The sequence below is a fragment of the Haematobia irritans genome, chromosome 2 (assembly GCF_050003625.1).
Source record: "Haematobia irritans isolate KBUSLIRL chromosome 2, ASM5000362v1, whole genome shotgun sequence".
NCBI lineage: Eukaryota > Metazoa > Arthropoda > Insecta > Diptera > Muscidae > Haematobia > Haematobia irritans.
The window spans coordinates 117,174,051-117,196,976 of record NC_134398.1 but is presented as its reverse complement, the minus strand read 5'-3'; the positions used below and the strand labels follow the sequence as shown (position 1 = coordinate 117,196,976).

The window sequence follows — 22,926 nt, the reverse complement described above, 5'->3', positions numbered from 1 at the left end:
GTATCATAAAATCAACAAGCTATAGTATCAAATCATTTTTTATTTTGTTTCCAAAGATGTAGTTGTAATAGAATAAGTTATAGCTATTTCAGTTGATGCATTTTGCTGTTTCAACGGGGGTGTTTGTCAAATAAGATTATCAAACACATTCTCTAGTTGACCAAAAACGGTTTTATCCAACGATGGTAAACAACTACAATGACAGCTTTCCCTTTTTCGGCAGTGGAAACTGCGAATTTAGGAGTATTAAAGTAAAAATTCTTCAAGTGTATGCAATCATTCAAAATCTAAAAACAATTAAATTGAAATTGTTTCCAAATTATTTGTTATTAATATTAATTTCCATCAAACAGTTTATGAAACTGAATTGTTATTTTTCTTATTTGTTATTCTTAAGGAAATTTTAATTGTCTTCTTCGGAACTGCTCTCGTCATCGTCACTGTCATCAGATTCTTCCACTACTCGAGTTGCTGGTCGATTCATATTGGGCTCTAGATCATCATCATTGTCCGACAAATCTTCGTTTGCATCCATGTTGGTTTCGCAGTTTTCTTTATTTGCTGATTTTTTAGAGAACCGTTCCGGCCAAACGCCAGCTTTGGTATACTCCTTTATATGTTCCGTAGTAAGAATTTTACATATTTCCGCTTTAACTTTGTCGCCTTCTTCAATGGGCTCTACTAAAATAAAATCTCCACGTTTTACCCAAACGTTCTTGCGAAACTTGTTGGGCATGGTCACTATGATAAAAGAAAACAAATTTTACAATTCCTGGTATTACGGGGACAGGAGGAATTTAGAATCTTACCCAGAAAACGATCCTCATCTAGGTTGGCGGTTTCCACCTCATGAAGATTGTTGCCACGACTGCAAACTACACGGACAATTTGTTGATTCTCCTTTGGCAGGTCATAATCATCCTCCATCATCTCTTTCAGGACATGTTTCTGTCGAGTTACTCGTGACATTTCACTATCAGCTTCTAGAAAAACAATTGCAAGTGGATGAAGTCTAAGGATAACAAATGATTAGTGCCTTAACTACCTGCTTTCAACTTCAGGAGTTTAGGTACTTTCCAGTGCTTTCAAAATAATTCAATGGTTGTACTTTTAAATTCATTTAGCGTGCTAATGAAAAATAAAAATATTTAGCTTTGCTAAATAAGACTTTCTTGTCAAGAGCGCCTTTCAGTCAGGGATGGAAAATCTAATTTCTTAAAAAGTACCAAAAGGTGTTTTTTCGCCAGAAAGTACTTTTCATTAACTTTTGGTACTTCAACAAATGTGTACTACAAGCAATGTATTATAGTTTATAATTAGCTACCCAGCAAAAAAATGTGGAAGTTTTTCTAAAGACACAGCTTAAAAACTTCCAAACGAAGGTGATTCTTTATTTTAAGTACCCAGGAGGTTCTTTTGATTCAATGATTGGCAACACACGTTTTATCACCGGATAAAAAAGCGTTGGCAATGTTCTGTTTGGCAATGCTTTTTTCGTCGTTGCTAAGAATACATTTGGTGCAACTATGCGTGTTCGTATTTCGGAAGAGTTGTATTTTGAAGAAATAAACGTTATATTATTTTCTATTTAAACAGTTTGTACTTTGATATACGAGCAGTGACGTAAAAAATAGTAAAAAGTAAGAAATATTTCACAATTTTAAAGTGCCTTTATTTATCCTTATAATTCTATTTCATCCCCTCAAAGTAATCGACTCGAAATAAAATTTTGAGTACTTAATTTTTAGACATAAAGGTGGGTATTAAGTTCGAGTTTAGCCGCTAAAATCGTCATTTTTCCACGATTACTTTTCTTTAATAATTTAGGAGTATTAAAGTAAAAAATTCTTCGAGTGTATGCAATCATTCAAAATCTAAAAACAATTAAATTGAAATTCATTTTAAAGAATAAAAACTTTGTGAAAATTTGCTTTGGGCTATTCCCCATCAAGTTATAATGAAATCTGCAACAAATATCCCAATAAACACAGGATGAGCGTTTTTCAAATGCAACACCTCTTCAGTTTGAGGGTAAATATCATTTTCAACATAAATTCAACTTGACTTGAAAAAGCTCATCTTCAATTCATCTTCAAATTGTTTGCGAATTACAACCAATTTGGCAAAATGTTGACGAAAACTTTGAAAATGTGTTGAAGATAATTGGAGAAAACTTTGACAAAACACTACCCTGAAATGCAACGAAAAAACCACATGGTTTTCAATACTACTTTGGACAACAAAGTTCGTGGAAGAAATACAAAAATGTGGAAATTTTTTAATAATCAATTGAAATTGCTTATAATAATTGGTAAGTAAAACTAAAACACGAAATGAAAACTTGAAGGAAGTCACTAAACTCAAATCTCTTTGCAGACAACTAAAATATTTGGATGCTGATTCTTGGACACATTAAGAGGCTGGCCGATGAAAAATGGTAGTGGCTTATCGAGAAGAGAAAGTTTCCATAAATCAAAGTGCAACCAAAAAAACTTGGTATTTATGCTTTTCCATATCAACAACTACTGGATGATCGCATCATCGGTTTAATTTGTTATTTTGTGCATTGAAATTGCTGGAAATTTATTCCAATTATCTGGCCATCAAGTTCCTGAAAATTGCCAGTATTTTAATAACAACAATTTTGTAACACCAACGTTCTTGAGGAAATCACGAAGTACGTGGTCAGTTGGAAGAAATACAAATTGGTAAGTCAAAATAAAAAGTGAAATGAAAATATAATGGAAATCACAAAACTCGATTGTTTTGCAGAAAACTAAAATCATTGAATGGTATATTCTTGGAAGATGTTGGCCGATGAAAAACCGATGAAGGAAACAACAAAGAAAAGTTTTCAGAAAACTTACAAAGTGCAACCAACTAAAACAAAGTGCAACAATTCCTATATCAAGGACTTCTGGATGAAAATGTGCATCATCGGTTTAATTTGTTATTTTGTGAATTGAAATTGCTGGAAATTTATTCCAATTATCTGGCCATCAAGTTCCTGAAAATTGCCAGTATTTTAATAACAACAATTTTGTAATACCAACGTTCTTGAGGAAATCACGAAGTACCTGGTCAGTTGGAAGAAATACAAATTGGTAAGTCAAAATAAAAAGTGAAATGAAAACATAATGGAAATCACAAAACTCGATTGTTTTGCAGAAAACTAAAATCATTGAATGGTATATTCTTGGAAGATGTTGGCCGATGAAGGAAACAACAAAGAAAAGTTTTCAGAAAACTTACAAAGTGCAACCAACTAAAACAAAGTGCAACAATTCCTATATCAAGAACTTCTGGGTGAAAATGTGCATCATCGGTTTAATTTGTTATTTTGTGAATTGAAATTGCTGGAAATTTATTCCAATTATCTGGTCATCAAGTTCCTGAAAATTGCCAGTATTTTAATAACAACAATTTTGTAACACCAACATTCTTGAGGAAATCACGAAGTACGTGGTCAGTTGGAAGAAATACAAATTGGTAAGTCAAAATAAAAAGTGAAATGAAAACATAATGGAAATCACAAAACTCGATTGTTTTGCAGAAAACTAAAATCATTGAATGGTATATTCTTGGAAGATGTTGGCCGATGAAGGAAACAACAAAGAAAAGTTTTCAGAAAACTTACAAAGTGCAACCAACTAAAACAAAGTGCAACAATTCCTATATCAAGAACTTCTGGGTGAAAATGTGCATCATCGGTTTAATTTGTTATTTTGTGAATTGAAATTGCTGGAAATTTATTCCAATTATCTGGTCATCAAGTTCCTGAAAATTGCCAGTATTTTAATAACAACAATTTTGTAACACCAACATTCTTGAGGAAATCACGAAGTACGTGGTCAGTTGGAAGAAATACAAATTGGTAAGTCAAAATAAAAAGTGAAATGAAAACATAATGGAAATCACAAAACTCGATTGTTTTGCAGAAAACTAAAATCATTGAATGGTATATTCTTGGAAGATGTTGGCCGATGAAGGAAACAACAAAGAAAAGTTTTCAGAAAACTTACAAAGTGCAACCAACTAAAACAAAGTGCAACAATTCCTATATCAAGAACTTCTGGGTGAAAATGTGCATCATCGGTTTAATTTGTTATTTTGTGAATTGAAATTGCTGGAAATTTATTCCAATTATCTGGTCATCAAGTTCCTGAAAATTGCCAGTATTTTAATAACAACAATTTTGTAACACCAACATTCTTGAGGAAATCACGAAGTACGTGGTCAGTTGGAAGAAATACAAATTGGTAAGTCAAAATAAAAAGTGAAATGAAAACATAATGGAAATCACAAAACTCGATTGTTTTGCAGAAAACTAAAATCATTGAATGGTATATTCTTGGAAGATGTTGGCCGATGAAAAACCGATGAAGGAAACAACAAAGAAAAGTTTTCAGAAAACTTACAAAGTGCAACCAATTAAAACAAAGTGCAACAATTCCTATATCAAGAACTTCTGGATGAAAATGTGCATTACATCAATTTACCCGTCATCAGTTTGATATTTTGTGATTTCCTCTTGCTGGAATCTATTCTAACACACAAGCCAGCAAGATCCTCGATAGTAATTATTTCAAATTGCCAGCATATTAATGACACCAACATTATGGAGGAAATGGAATTATACATGTAAAAATGTTTAAGATATTTAAAGTTGTATTCATAGTTTTATTTATTAATACGTTTAATAAGATAATTACATTTTGATTGGTATAATATTATTATTTTCATATATTATTAATGTTATTTTTAAGATTATTATATTTGTTAACGAAAAAATAATAAAATTTACAAAATCCCTAGAAATTTAGTATTGACTTTCAGTTAGAACTAGGATTGACTTTCATACAAATTGTGGTTTGAAAGTATTCGCAACAATGCTAGTTTTTTATTTTTCTCACATTGAAAACTGTTTGAGAAATTATTGAGTAGCGATGCATTTAAATTTGAGGATTACAATTGAGAAATTATTGCTATTTTGTTGAATTTTACTGTTGAGGGTAATGTCTGTTTTTTGTTGAGAACGCGATTTTCTCAACAATTTCTCAACTTGAATATTACCCTAATTCTTTGAAAAAATGTTTGAAAAATTATTGAATTTTAGTATTTTTCAAACGTTTGTGTTTATTGGGATGTATAATTTTATGCATTTTTTTTAACTGATTTAGTTTTCACTTTAGTGAAAAAATGACGATTTTAGCGGATAAACTCGAACTTAATAACCACCTTAATGTGTGAATAATTTAAGGACCCTGCCAGCATTTACACTGATAGAAAAGTACATCATCAAATTAATGAAAAAAAAATCATCAAAAAATCTTCATCAAATTGATGTAGAAATTACATTGTTTTGATGAAATCGGTGTTCAATTTGATGTATTATGTTTTCATTTGAAAAACACCATCATCAATTCAATGAAGAAACTTACATCAATTTTTGGTCATCAAGTTGATGAAAATCTTTCATTGATTTAATGAAATCAGTAATCAAATTGACGAAAATTTTCATCATCTGTTTTTAGTTTCTAATTTTCCGCCCCGTATATGAAAAAAACTGCAAAAACTGCATTATTTCCACATATTTTAATTAGTATAAGCCTTTTTAAGTGATGAATGATTTAAATTTGAAAAAATTAGGAAACAAACTACAAAAAACGTGAAATATGATATTCTTGTTGCGTTGCAAAGTTGTTTGTGCTTTTATTGCTAAAACACACACTCACACACACACAAAAGAATTGTGTGTGTTGTACACGTATGCAGGTATGGGAGTTATTACGTGTGAGCAACGTAATATTGAATAAGAATATAGCAGTGTTCGTTTAAATATAAAAACGAGCATAAAATGCAAAGTCACATCTCTGACATGCCAATAGAGGAAACCCCGTTATGTCTGCAGCGTGTTAAATAGTGGTTGAAGAATAAATACATTCATTTTTAAAGTGACATTCATTGTGATCGGACGTTGAAAAACTTGTTTTTAATATTTTTGTGAAGTAGAGATATTGTAAGTGTTGTAAGTTTAAATGGAGTGCTTTATTATATTATAATATTATTATTATATATATAATATTATTATTATATATATAAACTAATTTGCTTTTTAAAACTAATTTGAAACCAAAATATCATTTGTTACTTCATTATCCGGAAATAATGAGAAAATGCGGACCAGTGAGGAAATTCTGGAGCTTCCAATTTGAGTCTAAACACCGCAGTTTTAAGTTGTACACACATGCTATAACTTCACGAAAAAACATATGTTTTTCATTGGAGAAAAAATATCAGTTCATATTTTCAAACTATTTGCTAAACTCTTCTACAAGTAAAGATCTTGTTTTATTACAGAAAGATATAACCGTATGTGAATTAAATGATGAAATATGTGCTCAACTTAAAATACCTAAAAGAAAGTTATGTTTTTACAATAAAGTTTTGTTTAAAAACATTGTATATAAAAAGGAACTTTTTGTTGCTGAATGCGACATTGACTACCATATTTATAGAATCATAAACATATTTTGTTTGGACAACCAGATTTATATATTTGGAGAAAAATTAAAAGACATTGTTTATTGTAGCCATTATAGAGCTTTTGAGATACACGTCAATAAAGTGGAGGGAGTCTTTGCATTCAACATCAACAATCTAATTGGACATCCAACTACAGCCATAAGAACCCATACAGGCAAATATATGATAAGAATAAAGGAGATATATTAATAGATATCAATATGGCAGCCAGTGAAGATCAATTAGAAATTCTACTCGAAAAATGGAACGTATTTACTTCCCACATTAAAAGGTAATTATAATATAATATGATTTAAAATTTAAGCTTATTTATTTATTGTATTTTTCAGATGAAAATATAACGATTGATGTCTTACAAATCATTACCAGAAAACATTTAGAGGAACTCACACGAAGATTTAAATTAGGAGACAAAATAGTTTTTGAGTTTAATATTAATAAATGGAGAGAAGAAACCGGAAAACCTATTCACGACGAATATTACTTAGACGTGGCCAATATTTCGACTTCCTCACGGAAATCTAGCTGCTCTTCAATCACATTTTCTCAGGAACCTCTGACAGAACGCTTTGACTCAAATACTGGTGTAAAGCTGTCGACAATTTTAAATCACAATAAAACTGGAAAAAGAATTTTAGAGACCTATAAAAAATACGAACATATAAATGAAGATCAACGAAATTTAATAATTACAACAATAGCTAGTTATTTTCATGCCAATGGGTTGCACATGTCTTTACAAGAAAGCTATAATTTGGAAAAACAAATAATAGAAATGTTTCCCAATGAGAAACTCCATTCTTACCGCACCGACAGACGTGGAAAGCTATATGTAAAATACAACAACATGAAAAGAAATCAAATTTACCAGAAAGATAGAGATGATGTTAATTTGCACAAGGGATCTAAACCTGTGGATAATATCGGTAAGATATTCAAAAAACTCAATTTTGATTTATGAATTTGTAGTAAATTTGGTATTTATTTTTTTAGTTTCTGAAGAAAACGCAAAAGAAATAATTCATAGTCTAAAATATGATAATTTCGACCAAGAACAATTTTTGAAAATGTGGCAGTCATGCGCGAATTACCGAATACGTCAAATATTTGACAAACACGACAGCCTTAAGGATATATTTAAAGCTTGGCCACAGTATAAAGAGTGTCTTGGAGCAAAGTTGGTAAGTAACTTAATTTAAACATCCACTTAATTTAATATTTTTGCTACATGAAAATGTTAATGTTTCGTTTAGATTAACATGGACTTCGGAGTACTATATAAGGACTACACACCAATATTCGAATGGGAAACAAAACTAATATCTGTGTATAATGTGATTAAGAAGGAAAAATATATTAAAGATGCTGGAATTAAGTCAGTTTTCGATAAAATTGATCTATCAAACGCAGGTTAGTTACGAAAAAATTTAATAAGTACAATTACGCATATAATTAAATAACTACTATTTATATCTATCTTTATAGCCTCAAACATGTCTTTATTTATGATGCGTTTGATTTGGTGCCTACATGGCTACCTGTATCCAACAGCAAAATACGTCCGAAGAGATAAAGATGGAAAGAAAACGTATGGAAAATACACCATAAAAGACTCCCAAGAATCGTCAATATTCCTGGCAGAAAGTTTTCAAGAAGTAGACAACCATTTAAAATTTTTAGAAAAGAGAAATTAGAATATTCAACCATTTATTTTTGTTGTTGGAGATGTTAATTTAGAAGATAGTGAATATAATTACTACGTCTATCTAGACCATGCAATGCTGCATTTTGCTGATTTCCAGCGAGCACTGGATACTTGCTTCAAAAGTTTTTTATATTTAATTTAGAATTCCCCGGGGCATCCAATCAATTTTGGATCTTTGTACAAGAGTACTTTTATGATATGAAATCAGCTCATACAAACAAATTTTCGAAAATACTAAACATTTTGAACGAATTAAATTATAGCAAAAACGAATAACCTACAATATATTTATGTTAACATTATATTGAAACACTGGAAGTGTCTTATATTTATGTAAGTTTTTAATTTATATCATATACATACCAAATATTAAAATGTATATTAATGTCCGAAAAGCTTTTGAATAATTTTAAGTTTTTAAGTTTTTTAATAAAATAATATTTCATAACAGCCGTAAAACATTTGTAGTTGTATTGGATTTTGTAAAATTTAGAACGGCGTTTCTAAGGCGGACAGCAAAATTCAGTTCTATGTTATGGTTTCATTGATTAAATGTAAAATATACATTAGATTGATGAAATTTATTCATTGAAGTAATGTAATTTTAATGAATAAATTACATACTTTTGACGAATACCTTTCATTGAAATGATGTAGAATATTCATTATATAGAGATTATCGGACATCAAATTGAATATCTTTTTTCATCAAAATGAAGAAAAAATACATCAATTAAATGATACTTTTTCTTCAAGATGATGAAAATATTTCATTGAATTGATGAAGATATTTGATGAAAATTTGATGTAAAATTCTTCATTATGATGATGAAACGCGTTGTAAGCTCAAAATCGAAGAAACATTTCATCAAATTGATGCTGAAAATCATCATATTGATGAAAATTTTCCGTTCAGTGTACATATACACAAATCAATTATTGTATGTATTATTATACAATTCAATTATTGCTAATTTTGTTTCGGGTAATGCGCCCTAATCCAACTCTCGGATTCACGGACACCAGCCCTTCACCCTGAGCACGGTCGATGTTATAGGTAGCAAATAGTTCGATAGTTGGGATGCCAATCGTTTGGTTACAGCCTATACAGTTTATATCAATACCGATTTTACTCTTTTATCTCTCGATTTCCTGGAATCCCCCTGATGTCATTTAAGCGACATAATTCAAAGATATGACGACTAAAAGATATTAACAAAAAATATTTATAAATAATATAATATAAATCATTCCTTCTTATCATAATAACCATGTCATATGTAGATGCGCCTAGATTTCCAATAAATCAGAAAAAAATCAATAAAAATTTTATTAAAAGGACCTCAGGCGAAATAATAAAATAAATTTTACGATTTTTACTGTCCATTCTAGAGTATGGTTCTATCGTGTGGGATCCTCAGCATGAAGTTTACATTGATAGGATAGAATCGGTTCAGAAGCAGTTCTTGTTGTTCGCTTTGAGACATCTTCATTGGAACAGTGATTTTGTTCTTCCTTCATACACTTCTAGATTGAGGCTGATTAATTTGCCAACTCTTAGGAGCCGACGGACGATGTTGAGCTCCAACCTAACCTAACCTAGTTAGTGGGGATATTCCTTGCTCGGAATTGATATCCAGGATTAGGTTAGGTTAGGTTAGGTTATGTGGCAGCCCGATGTATCAGGCTCACTTAGACTATTCAGTCCATTGTGATACCACAGTGGTGAACTTCTCCCTTATCACTGAGTGCTGCCCGATTCCATGTTAAGCTCAATGACAAGGGACCTCCTTTTTATAGCCGAGTCCGAACGGCGTTCCACATTCCAGTGAAACCACTTAGAGAAGCTTTGAAACCCTCAGAAATGTCACCAGCATTACTGAGGTGGGATAATCCACCGCTGAAAAACTTTTTGGTGTTCGGTCGTAGCAGGAATCGAACCCACGACCTTGTGTATGCAAGGCGGGCATGCTAACCATTGCACCACGGTGGCTCCCCAGGATTAGGATAAATGTTCCTTTTAGGGCATCTAGGAATTACCAGTTTCTTTACATTGATTTTCAACGTTCGAATTATGCTTCTGTGGAGCCTATTCGTAGGATGTGCATTATTTTTAATTCAATCTATCATCTAGTTGACACTAACCTTAGTATTGATATGATGAAGTCTAGAAATTTAGCATATTTGGATAACTAATACATTAGCTTTATTGAATAACCTAATATTTGGTATTGTGCACGCACAGAAAAAAACATGTTTGGACATGATTGCCGCATCCATTTAATGCTTATTAATCCATGGTGGAGGGTACATAAGCTTCGGACTGGCCGAACTTACGGCCGTATACACGCAGAGAAGAAACATGATTGTCACAATCATATTCGAAGAACAAAATAATATGATAGGAGCTATTTTTGCGGCGACCATTTAACATTTTCACCTGCAACCATGTTGGCTCAGTGAACATGGTTCTAAGAAAAATAAAATTGTCCTCATCTAAAATGTTATTATATTGATAAAAATAATTTTGTTTGAATCAAAAGACAATGGTCACGATCTAAAATGTTATGGTATTCGTCAAAAATGTTTTTCTTCCAGTTAAAAGAACATGGTCACCACCTAAAATGTTTTGATCTTATGAAAAAACGTTTATCGCCGTCGAAAAAAGGACGCCACCTGAGAAAAGAAAACACAAAATTAACTTTATTTATTGGTTTTTATTTATTTATACATGAAATCATTGTTTATTTGTATTTATAATGTCGTGCAAGCAAACATCATATATTTTTACACACTCTATTTTGGTTCAATTTCAACAATAAGTAATCATTCCATATTTACTTCGTGCCCAACAAATGTACCAACGCAGACATCATGTAACTGCAAATAAAAATAAAATACCATATATCAAAATGCAGAACAAAAAACAGGTACATTTTTTTCAATTACACTTTCCTTTTTTTGTGGTCACATAAAACCACGTGTCACTTCTGAATAAATAAACAAGTATATACGGCCGCAAGTTCGGCCAGGCCGAATCTTATGTACCCACCACCATGGATTGCGTAGAAACTTCTACGAAAGACTGTCATCCACAATCGAATTACTTGGGTTGTGGTATCTTAAAACTTCTTATTCCTGCATGGTTGTTGGATACCATATACTAACATCACGTACCAAATTTCAAACGAATGGGAAGAATTTTGCTCTTCCAAGGGGCTCTGGAGGTCAATTCTGGGGATCGGTTTATATGGGGCCTATATATAATTATGGACCGATATCGACCAATTTTTGCATGGGAGTTTGAGGCCATATATTAACACCACGTACCAAATTTCAACTGAATCAGATGAATTTTGGTCTTCCAAGAGGTTCCGGAGGTCAAATCTGGTGATCGGTTTATATGGGGGCTATATATAATTATGAACCGATGTGGACCAATTTTTGCATGGTTGTTAGAGACCATATACTAACATTACGTACCAAATTTCAGCCGGATCGGATGAAATTTGCTTCTCCTAGAGGCCTCGCAAGCCAAGTCGGGGGATCGGTTTATATGGGGGCTATATATAATTATGGACCGATGTGGACCAATTTTTGCATGGTTGTTAGAGACCATATACTAACACCATGTACCAAATTTCAGCCGGATCGGATGAAATTTGCTTCTCTTAGGGGCCTCGCAAGCCAAATCGGGGGATCGGTTTATATGGGGGCTATATATAATTATGGACCGATGTGGACCAATTTTTGCATGGTTGTTAGAGACCATATACTAACACCATATACCAAATTTCAGCCGGATCGGATGAAATTTGCTTCTCTTAGAGGCCTCGCAAGCCAAATTTTGGGGTCCGTTTATATGGGGGCTATACGTAAAAGTGGACCGATATGGCCCATTTGCAATACCATCCGACCTACATCAATAACAACTACTTGTGCCAAGTTTCAAGTCGATAGCTTGTTTCGTTCGGAAGTTAGCGTGATTTCAACAGACGGACGGACGGACGGACATGCTCAGATCGACTCAGAATTTCACCACGACCCAGAATATATATACTTTATGGGGTCTTAGAGCAATATTTCGATGTGTTACAAACGGAATGACAAAGTTAATATACCCCCCATCCTATGGTGGTGGGTATAATAACACAAAACACAGTAATTCCGTATTCTCCGTCCATTCCAAGAAACAACCAAAACACGACTGACGCGAAAAATTAAAATCGTGTGTACCTGCTCAATGTTTTTATAAAATTCTTTTCGCTGCAAAAAAATTAAAAAAGTAAATGGTCACGAAAACAATGTACATGGTCTTTATGGCCATGTAATGGTTCTAGACATGTTTATATGTAACCTATAAAAATACTTTTTTCTCTGCAAAAAAAGTAAACAAATTGAATGATCAGGAACATAATTTTCCCGACCATGTAATGGTCTCAAATTCTATCATTTAAATAATAGAACATGTTTGCGGCATTTGAGAACCATTTAAATGCTTATTGCCAAAATATATTTTTCTTAGGTCGAAAATTATTTTTACAAAGACAAAATACATCGCGACAATTACCTACTCTATATAAGCATTAAATGGATGCGGCAACCATGTCCAAACATGTTTTTTCTGTGCGTGTATATACACCAACACGCACATTTTATATTGTTTTGTTATTAAAGAATAAATACTCTTCTCCGGAAACAACTTTTAGACAATTAAGATAAATTAATCCATAAAGGTGGGTATTAAGTTCGAGTTTTTTCACTAAAGTGAAAACTAAATCAGTAAGAAAAGGCATAAAATTATACATATTTGTTGCACATTTTATTATAACTTGATGGGGAATAGCCCAGAGCAAGTTTTCACAAAGTTTGTATTCCTTAAAAAGTATTATTAAAGAAAAGTAATCGTGAAAAAATGACAATTTTAGCGGCTAAACTCGAACTTAATACTCACCTTAAAGTATGACATGCGATGAAAAATTTTCTTTTTGTTTGTCTAAAGTTCTCAGAAATAGGATTTTTCATTCAGTGAATTTGAAAACTTGAATTAGAAACAAGCATGTACGGCCGTAAGTTCGTATGTATGTACCCTCCACCAAGGAAGTTCTACTAAATACTATCTTCCAGAAACGAATTACTTGAGTTGTGTTAAGGGATCGGATGAAATTTCTTTCTCCATGAGTCTCCAGAGGTTAAATTTGGTGATCGGTTTATATGGGGGCTATATATACTTATGAGATATGGACTAATTTTGGCATGAGTAGTAGAAATGATATACACCACGTACCAAATTTTTACCGGATTGGATGAAATTTTCTGGGGATCGGTTTATATAGGGGATATATAATTACGGACCGATATGGATCAAGTTTTGCATGGTTATGAGATGGCATATACTAACATCACGTAACAAATTTCAACCGCACTGAAAAAATATTTACCTGATATTAAAGATTACGCAACATAAATTTTAGGATGTGCAATTTACAAAATATTAAGGACAAATTTCTTTAAAAAATGCAAATTTAATTAAAATAAAGTTTATAATCTTTGCTTCAACATTTTTTTCATTAAATTTAGTACTCAAATTTTGGAAATTTGCGTCCCTCCGTTAAATTCGCATGTCTTTAAACCAAAGCAAAATTTCCTTAAAGTCTTTACTTTAAGGAAAAACATTTTTGATTTAAAGAAATCGTCCTTAAATTAACTGAAATATTGAATGTTTAAATTTAAGATAAAAACGCTTCGAATATAGGCTAAGACTTATTTTGAGGATTTAGCATCTTCGGTTTAAAGTTTTTTTTTTGGAATTAAGAAATCGCTGTTTACTTTGAAGTATCTGTTATAATTTAAATTTTTAAATTGGTATTTGTTTGTACGTGAATAGCTTTGTCAATATACTGCGAAAGGAGAATGAAAATTCGATAAATGAGTTCTGCATACTAATTTTAATTTTATTGATCCTAGATTTAAAGCCAGATAGGTCGCTAAAAATGTCTTTATTTTAAAGAAGCCGCATCTTTGGCTCGGAATCAATACCAAAATCCTTAAGGGAAGTTGAAAATCTTTGGATCCAAGTAAACTTTTTTTTTGAGTGCGGAACGGATGAAATTTGATCCTAAAGATCCAAAATCCTAATATGGGGGCTATACCTAAAAGTTGTCCGATATAGCTCATTTGCAATACCATCCGACCTACATCAATTCGTCATTCAACCGTCGAACGGAACGGACGTGTTTTTTTAATAGCGGACTAACTCATCGTAATAAGTACCTACTACGAATTTCAAGTGTGGTGGGATATTAAGCCACCATGCAGCGAAATTCAAATTCATCCACTGGGTTGCTAACTTCAGGGCCCAGTGGACGGGTATCGACTGGAGTTATAAATTTTGGATTGAGAGTGCTTTGTCTGGCGTCTACTCACAGGTGCTGGAAAAGTTTCCCGGCCCAGATCCTCGACACCAAGAGGCTGGTTGGTATCAAGGACGATTTAAGCTAGTCGCATTTGAGGACCAGAGGTCTATAGAATGTTTTAAAGCTGCTTTGATACTAATTGGTGAAGTTTGGGAAGGAGCTGCTCTACAGTTAGTCGAGAAGAAAGACATACCGGCTAGACCAAGAGTACATGCGTGGATACTTGCAAACCCTCCAGACCCTTAATCTATTTTAAATAGACTGAAATGCAATCCAGATCTTCCAACAGCTGATTGGAAGGTTGGCCGTTTGGATGAAGTGGATGAAGACGGCATGCAGTGTTTATATTGAACACTCAGTCTTTGACACATCTAGCAAATTCCCAGGGCCGTGTATGTTATGGCTTTCATTATATCCAAATGAAGGTATATAAAAACGATCAGCTAAAGGATTCAGAAATGGACAAGCCTCTGTCTGAATCAGAAGTAAGCGGATCCTCTTGCGAAGTCGAGGGAGATACCAAAGTTGAAGTCATGGATATACACCGTATGCGAGAGGAGGTTTATATTGCCTCAGAAGTCACCAAAGTTGAACCTATGGTTATTGCGAGAGTCACCGAGATCTCTGAAGAGAACATTCTTGATGACTCGATTGAAGCGGCTGATGTGACGGTTGTTGAAAATCTCGATGGTCCTACGGATCCTCCAGATAAATCTTCATCATTGTAAGGCTGCATGTGCTGCCTTAAAAGTTCTCCCGATGAAAGGGGACATAGATATAGTTCTTATTCAAGAACCATATGTTTATAGAAACAAAATATGTGAATTAAGTACTCCGGGGTTCAAACTATTGCAGTATACTGGTAACTGGAGCCTGTATAATTGCTAAAAACGAGCTCAACTTGTTTCTGCTTCCTTCAATACGCAATACGAGGGCGGTTCGGAAACTTCTTAGCCTATCAATGAAAGAGAATAGTTAGTTTTTCAAAAATATTTTTATTTTTCAATATAATCTCCTGAAACTTCAATACACTTAGTCCAACGCTTTTCTAGCAATCCCTTGATTAAAATAGTTTTCCTCAAGGTCTTCAAAATAGTGGTTTACAACTGTAATTGCATCTTCATTTGAGATAAAACGCTTGCCAGCAAGGATTTTTTTTTTAGATTTGGGAACAAGTAAAAGTCACTGGGAGCTAAATCAGGAGAATAAGGTGGGTGGTCAAGCAACTCGTTCTTTAATTCGTTGATTTTAGCCATTGTTAAAACACTCTTGTGCGCTGGTGCGTTGTCTTGATGAACAATTATTTTTTTTTGTGTTGTAAGCCAGGACTTTTTCTCGAATTTGTACATTTAATTGATCCAAAAGGTTGCAATAGTACTCTGAATTTATTGTTTTACCTTTTTGCAGATAGTAAATCAATAAAATACCTTTGAAGTCCTAAAAAACCGTTGCCGTAACCTTACCAGCCGATTGAATTGTTTGGGGCACTTCCTCCAGCCTCAGTCCATTTTTTGATTGTTCTTTTGTCTATGGAGTATAGTGGTGAATCCATGTCTCATCAACAGTTATGAAACGACGTTTAAAATCCAAGCTTGAGAAATTGTCATTATTATGCGTTTTTGATCGACTGTTAACAAATGCGGCACCCATCTTGCAGAAAGCTTTTTTATCTGCAGTTCTTCATGCAAAATTAAAGGGAGTCGAGCATTTGAAATGCCCATGATATTAGCAATTTCACGCACTTTTATTCGTCGATCATTTAATACCATATCATTCATTTTGGCTACAATTTCTGTTATTGTTGCTGTTTTTGGACGTCCACTACGTGGTTCATCTTTAATGCATGTACGACCACGTTAAATTCAGCAACCCAATTTTTTACTGTTGCATATGAAGGAGCACTTTCACCTAACACATTCACCATATCATTATGAATTCCTTTCCCGATAATCCTTTTTTGTCAATATTTAACGACAGCACGCATTTCTAATTTTTCCATTGTAAAAAAATTGGGGATGCGTCTTTTTTGAACACCTGTTTCCAAAGATACGTGTCTGTTCTGGTACACACATGTACAATTTTCGTGTGTTGTCACACTTAAAAGGTGTTCTGGCCAACACTATACACCGTCATAGACCTGAAAAATGTGCACGAACATTTATTTTGTGTAGGCTTAGTGTACAGCCATCGTATGCAAAGTTAAAAGTTTTTATAACAAATAAATAACAGATTCTGAAACTTTAATATGTTTTTTTTTTATAAATATTTGCAAATTTTATTGGGAAAGACACTTATATATGGCAGAAACCACGATTTTAAAAATTCATCTAAAATTTGAACCGAAATTTCCTCTGATTGGTGTATAAATTTTGGGGTTGTTTTATCAGCTGAATTTCAGTGTGTTCGAAAGTATAATGTTGCCACAATTTTTAAAAGTTAACACAAAAAAGTTTTAAGCAAAATTATCATTGATTTTTGTGAATACTATCCGCTTTCCTAAACAAATCAAAGGTCTTTTTGAAAATATAAGGTAATTAAATTATAACTTTTACAAAATCAATGGGCTAAGAAAAGTGAATCTTCAATTCTGCAAAGTGTTCTTGGTGCACAAATCACTGATCAAATTAAAAAAAAAAAAAAATAACGCCGCCAATATCTTTCTGCACATGGAGGTCGCCACGATAGAAAATTTGTTTGCAATATTATTGTAAATATTTAAGCAATACAAATGAGAAAAACCTTAACAGAATAGTTAATTATGCCCACTATAATTAAATTTCCTTTAATGTATGGATGTTAAAAACTGTTTGACCAAAACCAAAATAAAAACTTCTCCGCCGTCAAAAACAAAAACGAGAACGACACGACGATCGTTTGTTCATGAGTAACAAATAGAAAACAAAAACAAATCAAAACAAAGGTAGAAATCGAAATGTAATGTAATTGTCGCCTTCTTATTTGTTCTTGATAAATTGCTCTTGTCCTTACATTATTCACTGCTAACAAAAATCCGGCAGGCATTTTATGGCTTTGAATTACGCACTTACTTTTAATTTTTTATGTTTATACCGGCAAAATATGTTTTGTTTATAATTTCTGTCTGCAAATAAAATATGGCTTGCAGAAAAAATCAGCTGTCATATTTTTCGATTAAAAGTCCGAAAAAAGTGTTCACACGTGTGACTCAGAACAACTAACTTTGTGTGTGGTGTGTAGAAAATGTATAGTGTGGTGCACCCAGAACAGGCATGATAATTGAGTATAACAAGATTGAGCATTGTGCTCTTATCAAGAGAAGACAAATGTCAAGGTGTAGAGGGCTATGAGAAAAAAATTGTTTTATTTGTCAATTTTTTCCAAAGCAGCTCTGCCCAAGAATAAATTTAAACGGCAATATTCACATAAAACCATAATGAATATTTGCTTTAAAATACACATACGTTTTATTTTAATTTTCTACAATCGTTTTGGTACTGCTTTTGTGGGTTTTTATTCAGAAATTTATGAAAAACACAAATGTTATGATATTTTCCGACGCAAACAGCAGTACATTTGAGAGACACGTCGACGCAAACTTTATGATATTTTGTTGGCAGAGTCCTCTGGTGCTTCAGTTTTGCTATGACAAGTCTGCGTCTTCTTCTCAATTATCTTTGATACTGTCAAATGCTAGCATTACCAGATCTCATTTATTTAAATTTCCTGAAAAATATCCATACATTTTAAAAATTATTTTCCATAAAATTCAATCGAGTTACGTTACGTCTTCGTTCGCATTGACTTTCGTTTCTAATTTCGTTTAGACACCCCTTAGAGAAACCACAATCAGCTGTTTTTCGTTTTGTATGCGAACGAAGACTAGAATTCGGATAGCAGAAATAGGCTGTTAAAGCGCACACTAGATATGCTAGAGTTCTCGAGACGTCAGATATCACTCCTGTTATCTGCTATAACGGGTCGCTGCCTGAAAGGCGATTTTGCAAAAACTATAGGCGCGAAGTATAATGACTATTGTATGAGCTGTCATGATGCGGAGGAAAAAGAATCAATTAAACACCTCTTGTGTGAGTGTCCTGCATTTTGTCTAAGGCGTAAGCAAATTTTAGGGGCATATAGCTTTAGATTACTGGCGGACCTGGAATACGTTAACTTAAGCAGTCTGCTAATGTTTTTGGAACAATCTGGTTGGTTCAACAAAAGAAAATAATCGAGAAGGTTCAGCGGTTAAAACTAGAAGTGCCCATATGTAATAGGTACTTTTAGTTAATGTGATATCACAATGGACTGAATAGTCTAAGTGAGCCTGAATCTTAATCGGGCTGCCACTTTAACCTAACCTACATCAATAACAACTACGTAAACCAAGTTTCAAGTCGATAGCTTGTTTCGTTCGGAAGTTAGCGTGATTTCTACCGACAGACGGACGGGCGAACATAGCAAGTTCTACTCAGAATTTCACCATACTTTTTTGGGTCTGAGATTAATATTTCGATGTTTTACAAGCGGTATGACAAAGTTAGGATACTCCCATCCTATGGTGGACGGTAAAGAAAACACAAAAACAAAAAAAAACAGTTTTAAAGCTGAACATTTTTATTGAAAGCAAAAAGGTTTACAAAAAAATAATTTTTATTTTCATATGAACAACCATGATAAAGTGCTCTGAAACAAACTTATTCCCAAGGGGATATTGATGCAACCATTCTGGAGGTAACTTCACTAAATTACACTGGGACAATAATGTCTACATACATAAATTTAGAGAAATATATACTGTCAAATAATATGAGGTTGAGAAAATGAAACGTGGATACGACTACGTCCTAAATGCTAGTGCGTGTCTAGTCCACAGGAACCGAAAAATAATTTCGACCACTATAATGTTATGAACTAAATATACTCTTATATAAATATGAATATTTGTAGATAGACTTGTAATATTGAAAATATTGTTGTTGTATTTTTTCTTCTCTTTTTATAAACTTAAACATTAATAACGCAGTTCACAGTACTCGGTACTAAAAAGAAAAATAAATGTGTGCATTTGCTCGTTCATTATTTTGTATCTTTTGATTGTAAGGCAATTTTGTTTTAATAAAATTGTTTGTTTCACTATACTATCTAAATAAGTGAGTTTATAAATCCATGTAGCTTTTCAATAAAAAGGACTATAGTAATAATAATACACGATCATAACAGTCATGGGAATTTAACAACTCTATTTTTTGCTGAGACGTAGGATACGCTCCTTGAGACCTCCAGGTTTAATTTTTGTAGTTTTTACGGTTTTGCGCGATTGTACCGCCTTAGTTTTCTTCAATCTGAAATAATAAAAAAATATTTGCTTGTAATTTATATAAATATTTCAAAATTCCAAATATTTCTCAAACAGCAAATAAACTGTTTGCATATCGCATTTAGGATTTTAGAAGGCAGTAATTTACAAAAAAAAATATTTTACATATTAGAACCTACAACTTTTACCAATATTATTCACTAGAGCATGAAATACAATAGTATAACAGCAAACACCTGCTGCTGTTTTCAGCAGACTTTTTTCTATGAGTGTATGAACATTTACTTATTAAAACTGGAAGGTATAAATTCAAACAAGTATATAATCAAAACAAATTTAGACCAGGCCGATTTATGTACTCCCACCATGAATTCTGGTGAAGACTGTCATCCACAATCGAAATATTTGGGTTGTGGTAACTCAAGGTATAGTTTTATTTCTGTTACCAGTTTATCCAGAACACGTAACATACAGAACAAAAACAATAACAGAAAGTAATTATAATACTACATTTTTAATGTATACATTTTTAATTATAAATTAATTAACTATTAAGAAATTATTGATAGTGCGATTATTTATGACTTTTTAGTGCTTTTAATTTCATCGAATTGCACAAATTTGTTTATGTTCTGTATACACCCAGAAAAAAGTGCCTTCGAAACTAAAGGAAAAAAATTTCATCAATATAGTTTATCCATTTTATTTCCATTAAGGTAAATTTTTGTGAAAAATAATAAAATTTACTCGTTTCAGTAAAAAATCCTAAACTGTAAGCAGTTAGGAATAGTTCATTAACTAGAATAAGGCATGGAATTTTACTCATACTATTTTCTTCGCTGAGTATAAGAATTTACTACTGAAAAAGAAAATTTTATTCACCGATAACAAAGCATTCGTAAAAATAAACAAAAACCGAACTAAAACCAAGTTTCCTCAAAATTAGTAAAATTTCTTATAAAATGATAATTGCGACTTCCTTTATAATAGAAAGTTTTTCATACATACGAACAACACTTGGCATAGAAAAATATTTTAGTTCATTCGTACTAAGAAGTATGCAATCCTTTCAAAACTTAAGGAAACACACTTGTTAGAATATAGGAAATTTTCCTAAATTTCTATTGTCTACCTGTAATCGATACCTGTCATCGTAATCGATGTGTTTGCGCGTGGGTGTAATCGATATATTTGCGCGTCGGTTGTTTTTTTAGTTGGAATCGCGTTGTTTTGGTATACGGAGAGATTGTTAAAAAATAATATGGTAAAATAATATAATAAATAACAAATAAAATATATAAAATATTTGTTATTTTAAATTAGTGAGAAAAATTTTCGTTTTTTTAAATAAATCTATCAATGTTCGTGATAGTGTATAAAGAAAGAAAACACCAGCAGAATAACAACCCTTTCATTTGTCTTCATTTTGGAATCTTCAATTATCAGGTAATATTCAGTGACGCTAACCTTTTGCAACAAAAATGTTTTATGATTTTTTTATATTTGTAGGTATTGAAATTGTAAAAGGAGGACAAAATCGTTAGGCAGCAACTTATTAAAAGGGAAAAGTACAAGAAGAAGAAAAAGTTCGTTTTACAGTTGATAATATCACACGGAAATTGGAAATAGTGGAATAATAAACTAATATTTCAAAGAGATTCGATGCTGTTGATTCTTAATAAATATATTCAATATATTAATAAAACATGTCTTTTATTGAAGATAAAATTGCTTATAGAAATAAATAAAATTGTATTTAAAAACGAAGGTAAGCAGTTCTAATTATGAAGTAAAAGTTTTACCACAAATGTGTAAGATTTGTCGAAATGAATGAAAAAATTTCAATAAAATCATTCCATATATGAATTCAAATTAGTTAAATTTTTTCATTCTGTAGTATAGTGGTATATAAATATAGGAAAATGTTAACTAATATATGGAATGCATTATTCCTAATTTCTACGAAAATCACATCGTTCAAACAAATAAAAATGTCTTTGGCGCTATACGAAGTTCAACTTTCTTCACAATGAGTTCATTTTAACTTAAAGAAGGGGTCACTTTTTTCTGGGTGTAGCTCATACACATGTTTCATCCAATACTAAAAAACAGGTCTATGAACCAAGTTTTTCTTGACTATTAGAATGTATATACTGATATCACGTACCAAATTTCAACCGGATTGGACGAAAATTGTTCCTCTAAGAGGATTTCGCTATATATAATTCTGGACCTATTGACACCAATTTTTGCCTCTAAAACACTAAATTAAGAGGACAAAAATTATATGACGACGATTATATTTTTATTGAATCTTTCCAAATAATGGATGGAAAAGATTTCATATTTATAAATTCATTGAATTAAAAAAGTAATCGTGAAAATACGCTAAGTTTTGCCGCGGAATGCGAACGTAGTATTCATCACTGAAATTTTACTAGTTGTCATTCCAATAGAGTTAAATTTAAATTTCCAGGCTCACTTATTCTTTTTGTTGAACAGTCCAAACCAGGGATAATAAATAGCATTATTGATTCAGTACAAAATCAACTTCGAAAATGTACTCTTTTTGAAGCCAAAAGCGACTTGTTCAGTTTTATGAAAAAGATCCGTCTTGATAAAATGGTTAGCATGCCGGCTTGCCATAGAGTTTGTCATGGATTTATTGGGGTCTTTGCTGAAATTATGCTGTAATTCATAAATTGCTCAAGTGAACCAATTTGCCTTTCAAGTCTTATTGATGCCTTGAAAACGTCAATTAAGTGAAACTATGGGCATTCAAGGCTAAACCGGCTCAACTGATGTTTAGAAATTCGTGACCTTGGATCTCACTCAATCGGATTCAGTACGTACTGTAAGGATAAACTGATTGCGATTAGCCTTCACATTTTAATTTATTAACTAAAAGAAGTTTGAAAAAGGTACCATTTGTGTCTCGGTGGTATTTATTTTACTCAAATAGT

General features: G+C 32.3%; 3 protein-coding genes and 1 long non-coding RNA gene across 8 annotated transcripts in view; 2 read left to right on the top strand and 2 right to left on the bottom strand.

The window, feature by feature from the left end:
• Positions 1–20: 20 nt before the first annotated feature.
• On the bottom strand, positions 21–1,208 carry LOC142226064 (putative RNA-binding protein EIF1AD). Its single transcript, XM_075295926.1, has 3 exons — positions 1,046–1,208; positions 810–983; positions 21–741 (listed from the first exon to the last, which is right to left on the bottom strand). Exons 2-3 carry the CDS (start codon positions 967–969, stop codon positions 404–406), a joined length of 498 nt encoding a protein of 165 aa, XP_075152041.1. The 5' UTR covers positions 970–983; positions 1,046–1,208; the 3' UTR covers positions 21–403.
• A 773-nt stretch (positions 1,209–1,981) lies between these two features.
• Positions 1,982–4,818, top strand: LOC142226063 (uncharacterized). The gene is made up of 7 exons (XR_012719593.1): positions 1,982–2,311; positions 2,377–2,708; positions 2,773–3,104; positions 3,169–3,489; positions 3,554–3,874; positions 3,939–4,259; positions 4,324–4,818. It is a non-coding gene; the product is annotated as an uncharacterized LOC142226063 (long non-coding RNA).
• Positions 4,819–6,898: 2,080 nt separating this feature from the next.
• LOC142223879 (uncharacterized) lies at positions 6,899–8,710 on the top strand. The gene is made up of 4 exons (XM_075293715.1): positions 6,899–7,472; positions 7,540–7,727; positions 7,800–7,956; positions 8,032–8,710. Exons 1-4 carry the CDS (start codon positions 7,277–7,279, stop codon positions 8,238–8,240), a joined length of 750 nt encoding a protein of 249 aa, XP_075149830.1. The 5' UTR covers positions 6,899–7,276; the 3' UTR covers positions 8,241–8,710.
• A 10,532-nt stretch (positions 8,711–19,242) lies between these two features.
• The window catches only part of capu (formin protein cappuccino), a 398,823-nt gene continuing 395,139 nt past the window's right edge, over positions 19,243–22,926 (bottom strand). For all 5 annotated transcript variants that reach the window (XM_075295921.1, XM_075295922.1, XM_075295925.1 and 2 more), the window contains one exon: positions 19,243–19,988. In XM_075295921.1, the coding sequence (XP_075152036.1) occupies positions 19,886–19,988 (103 nt within the window). In that variant the 3' untranslated portion in view covers positions 19,243–19,885. The remainder of the gene's footprint in view (positions 19,989–22,926) is intronic.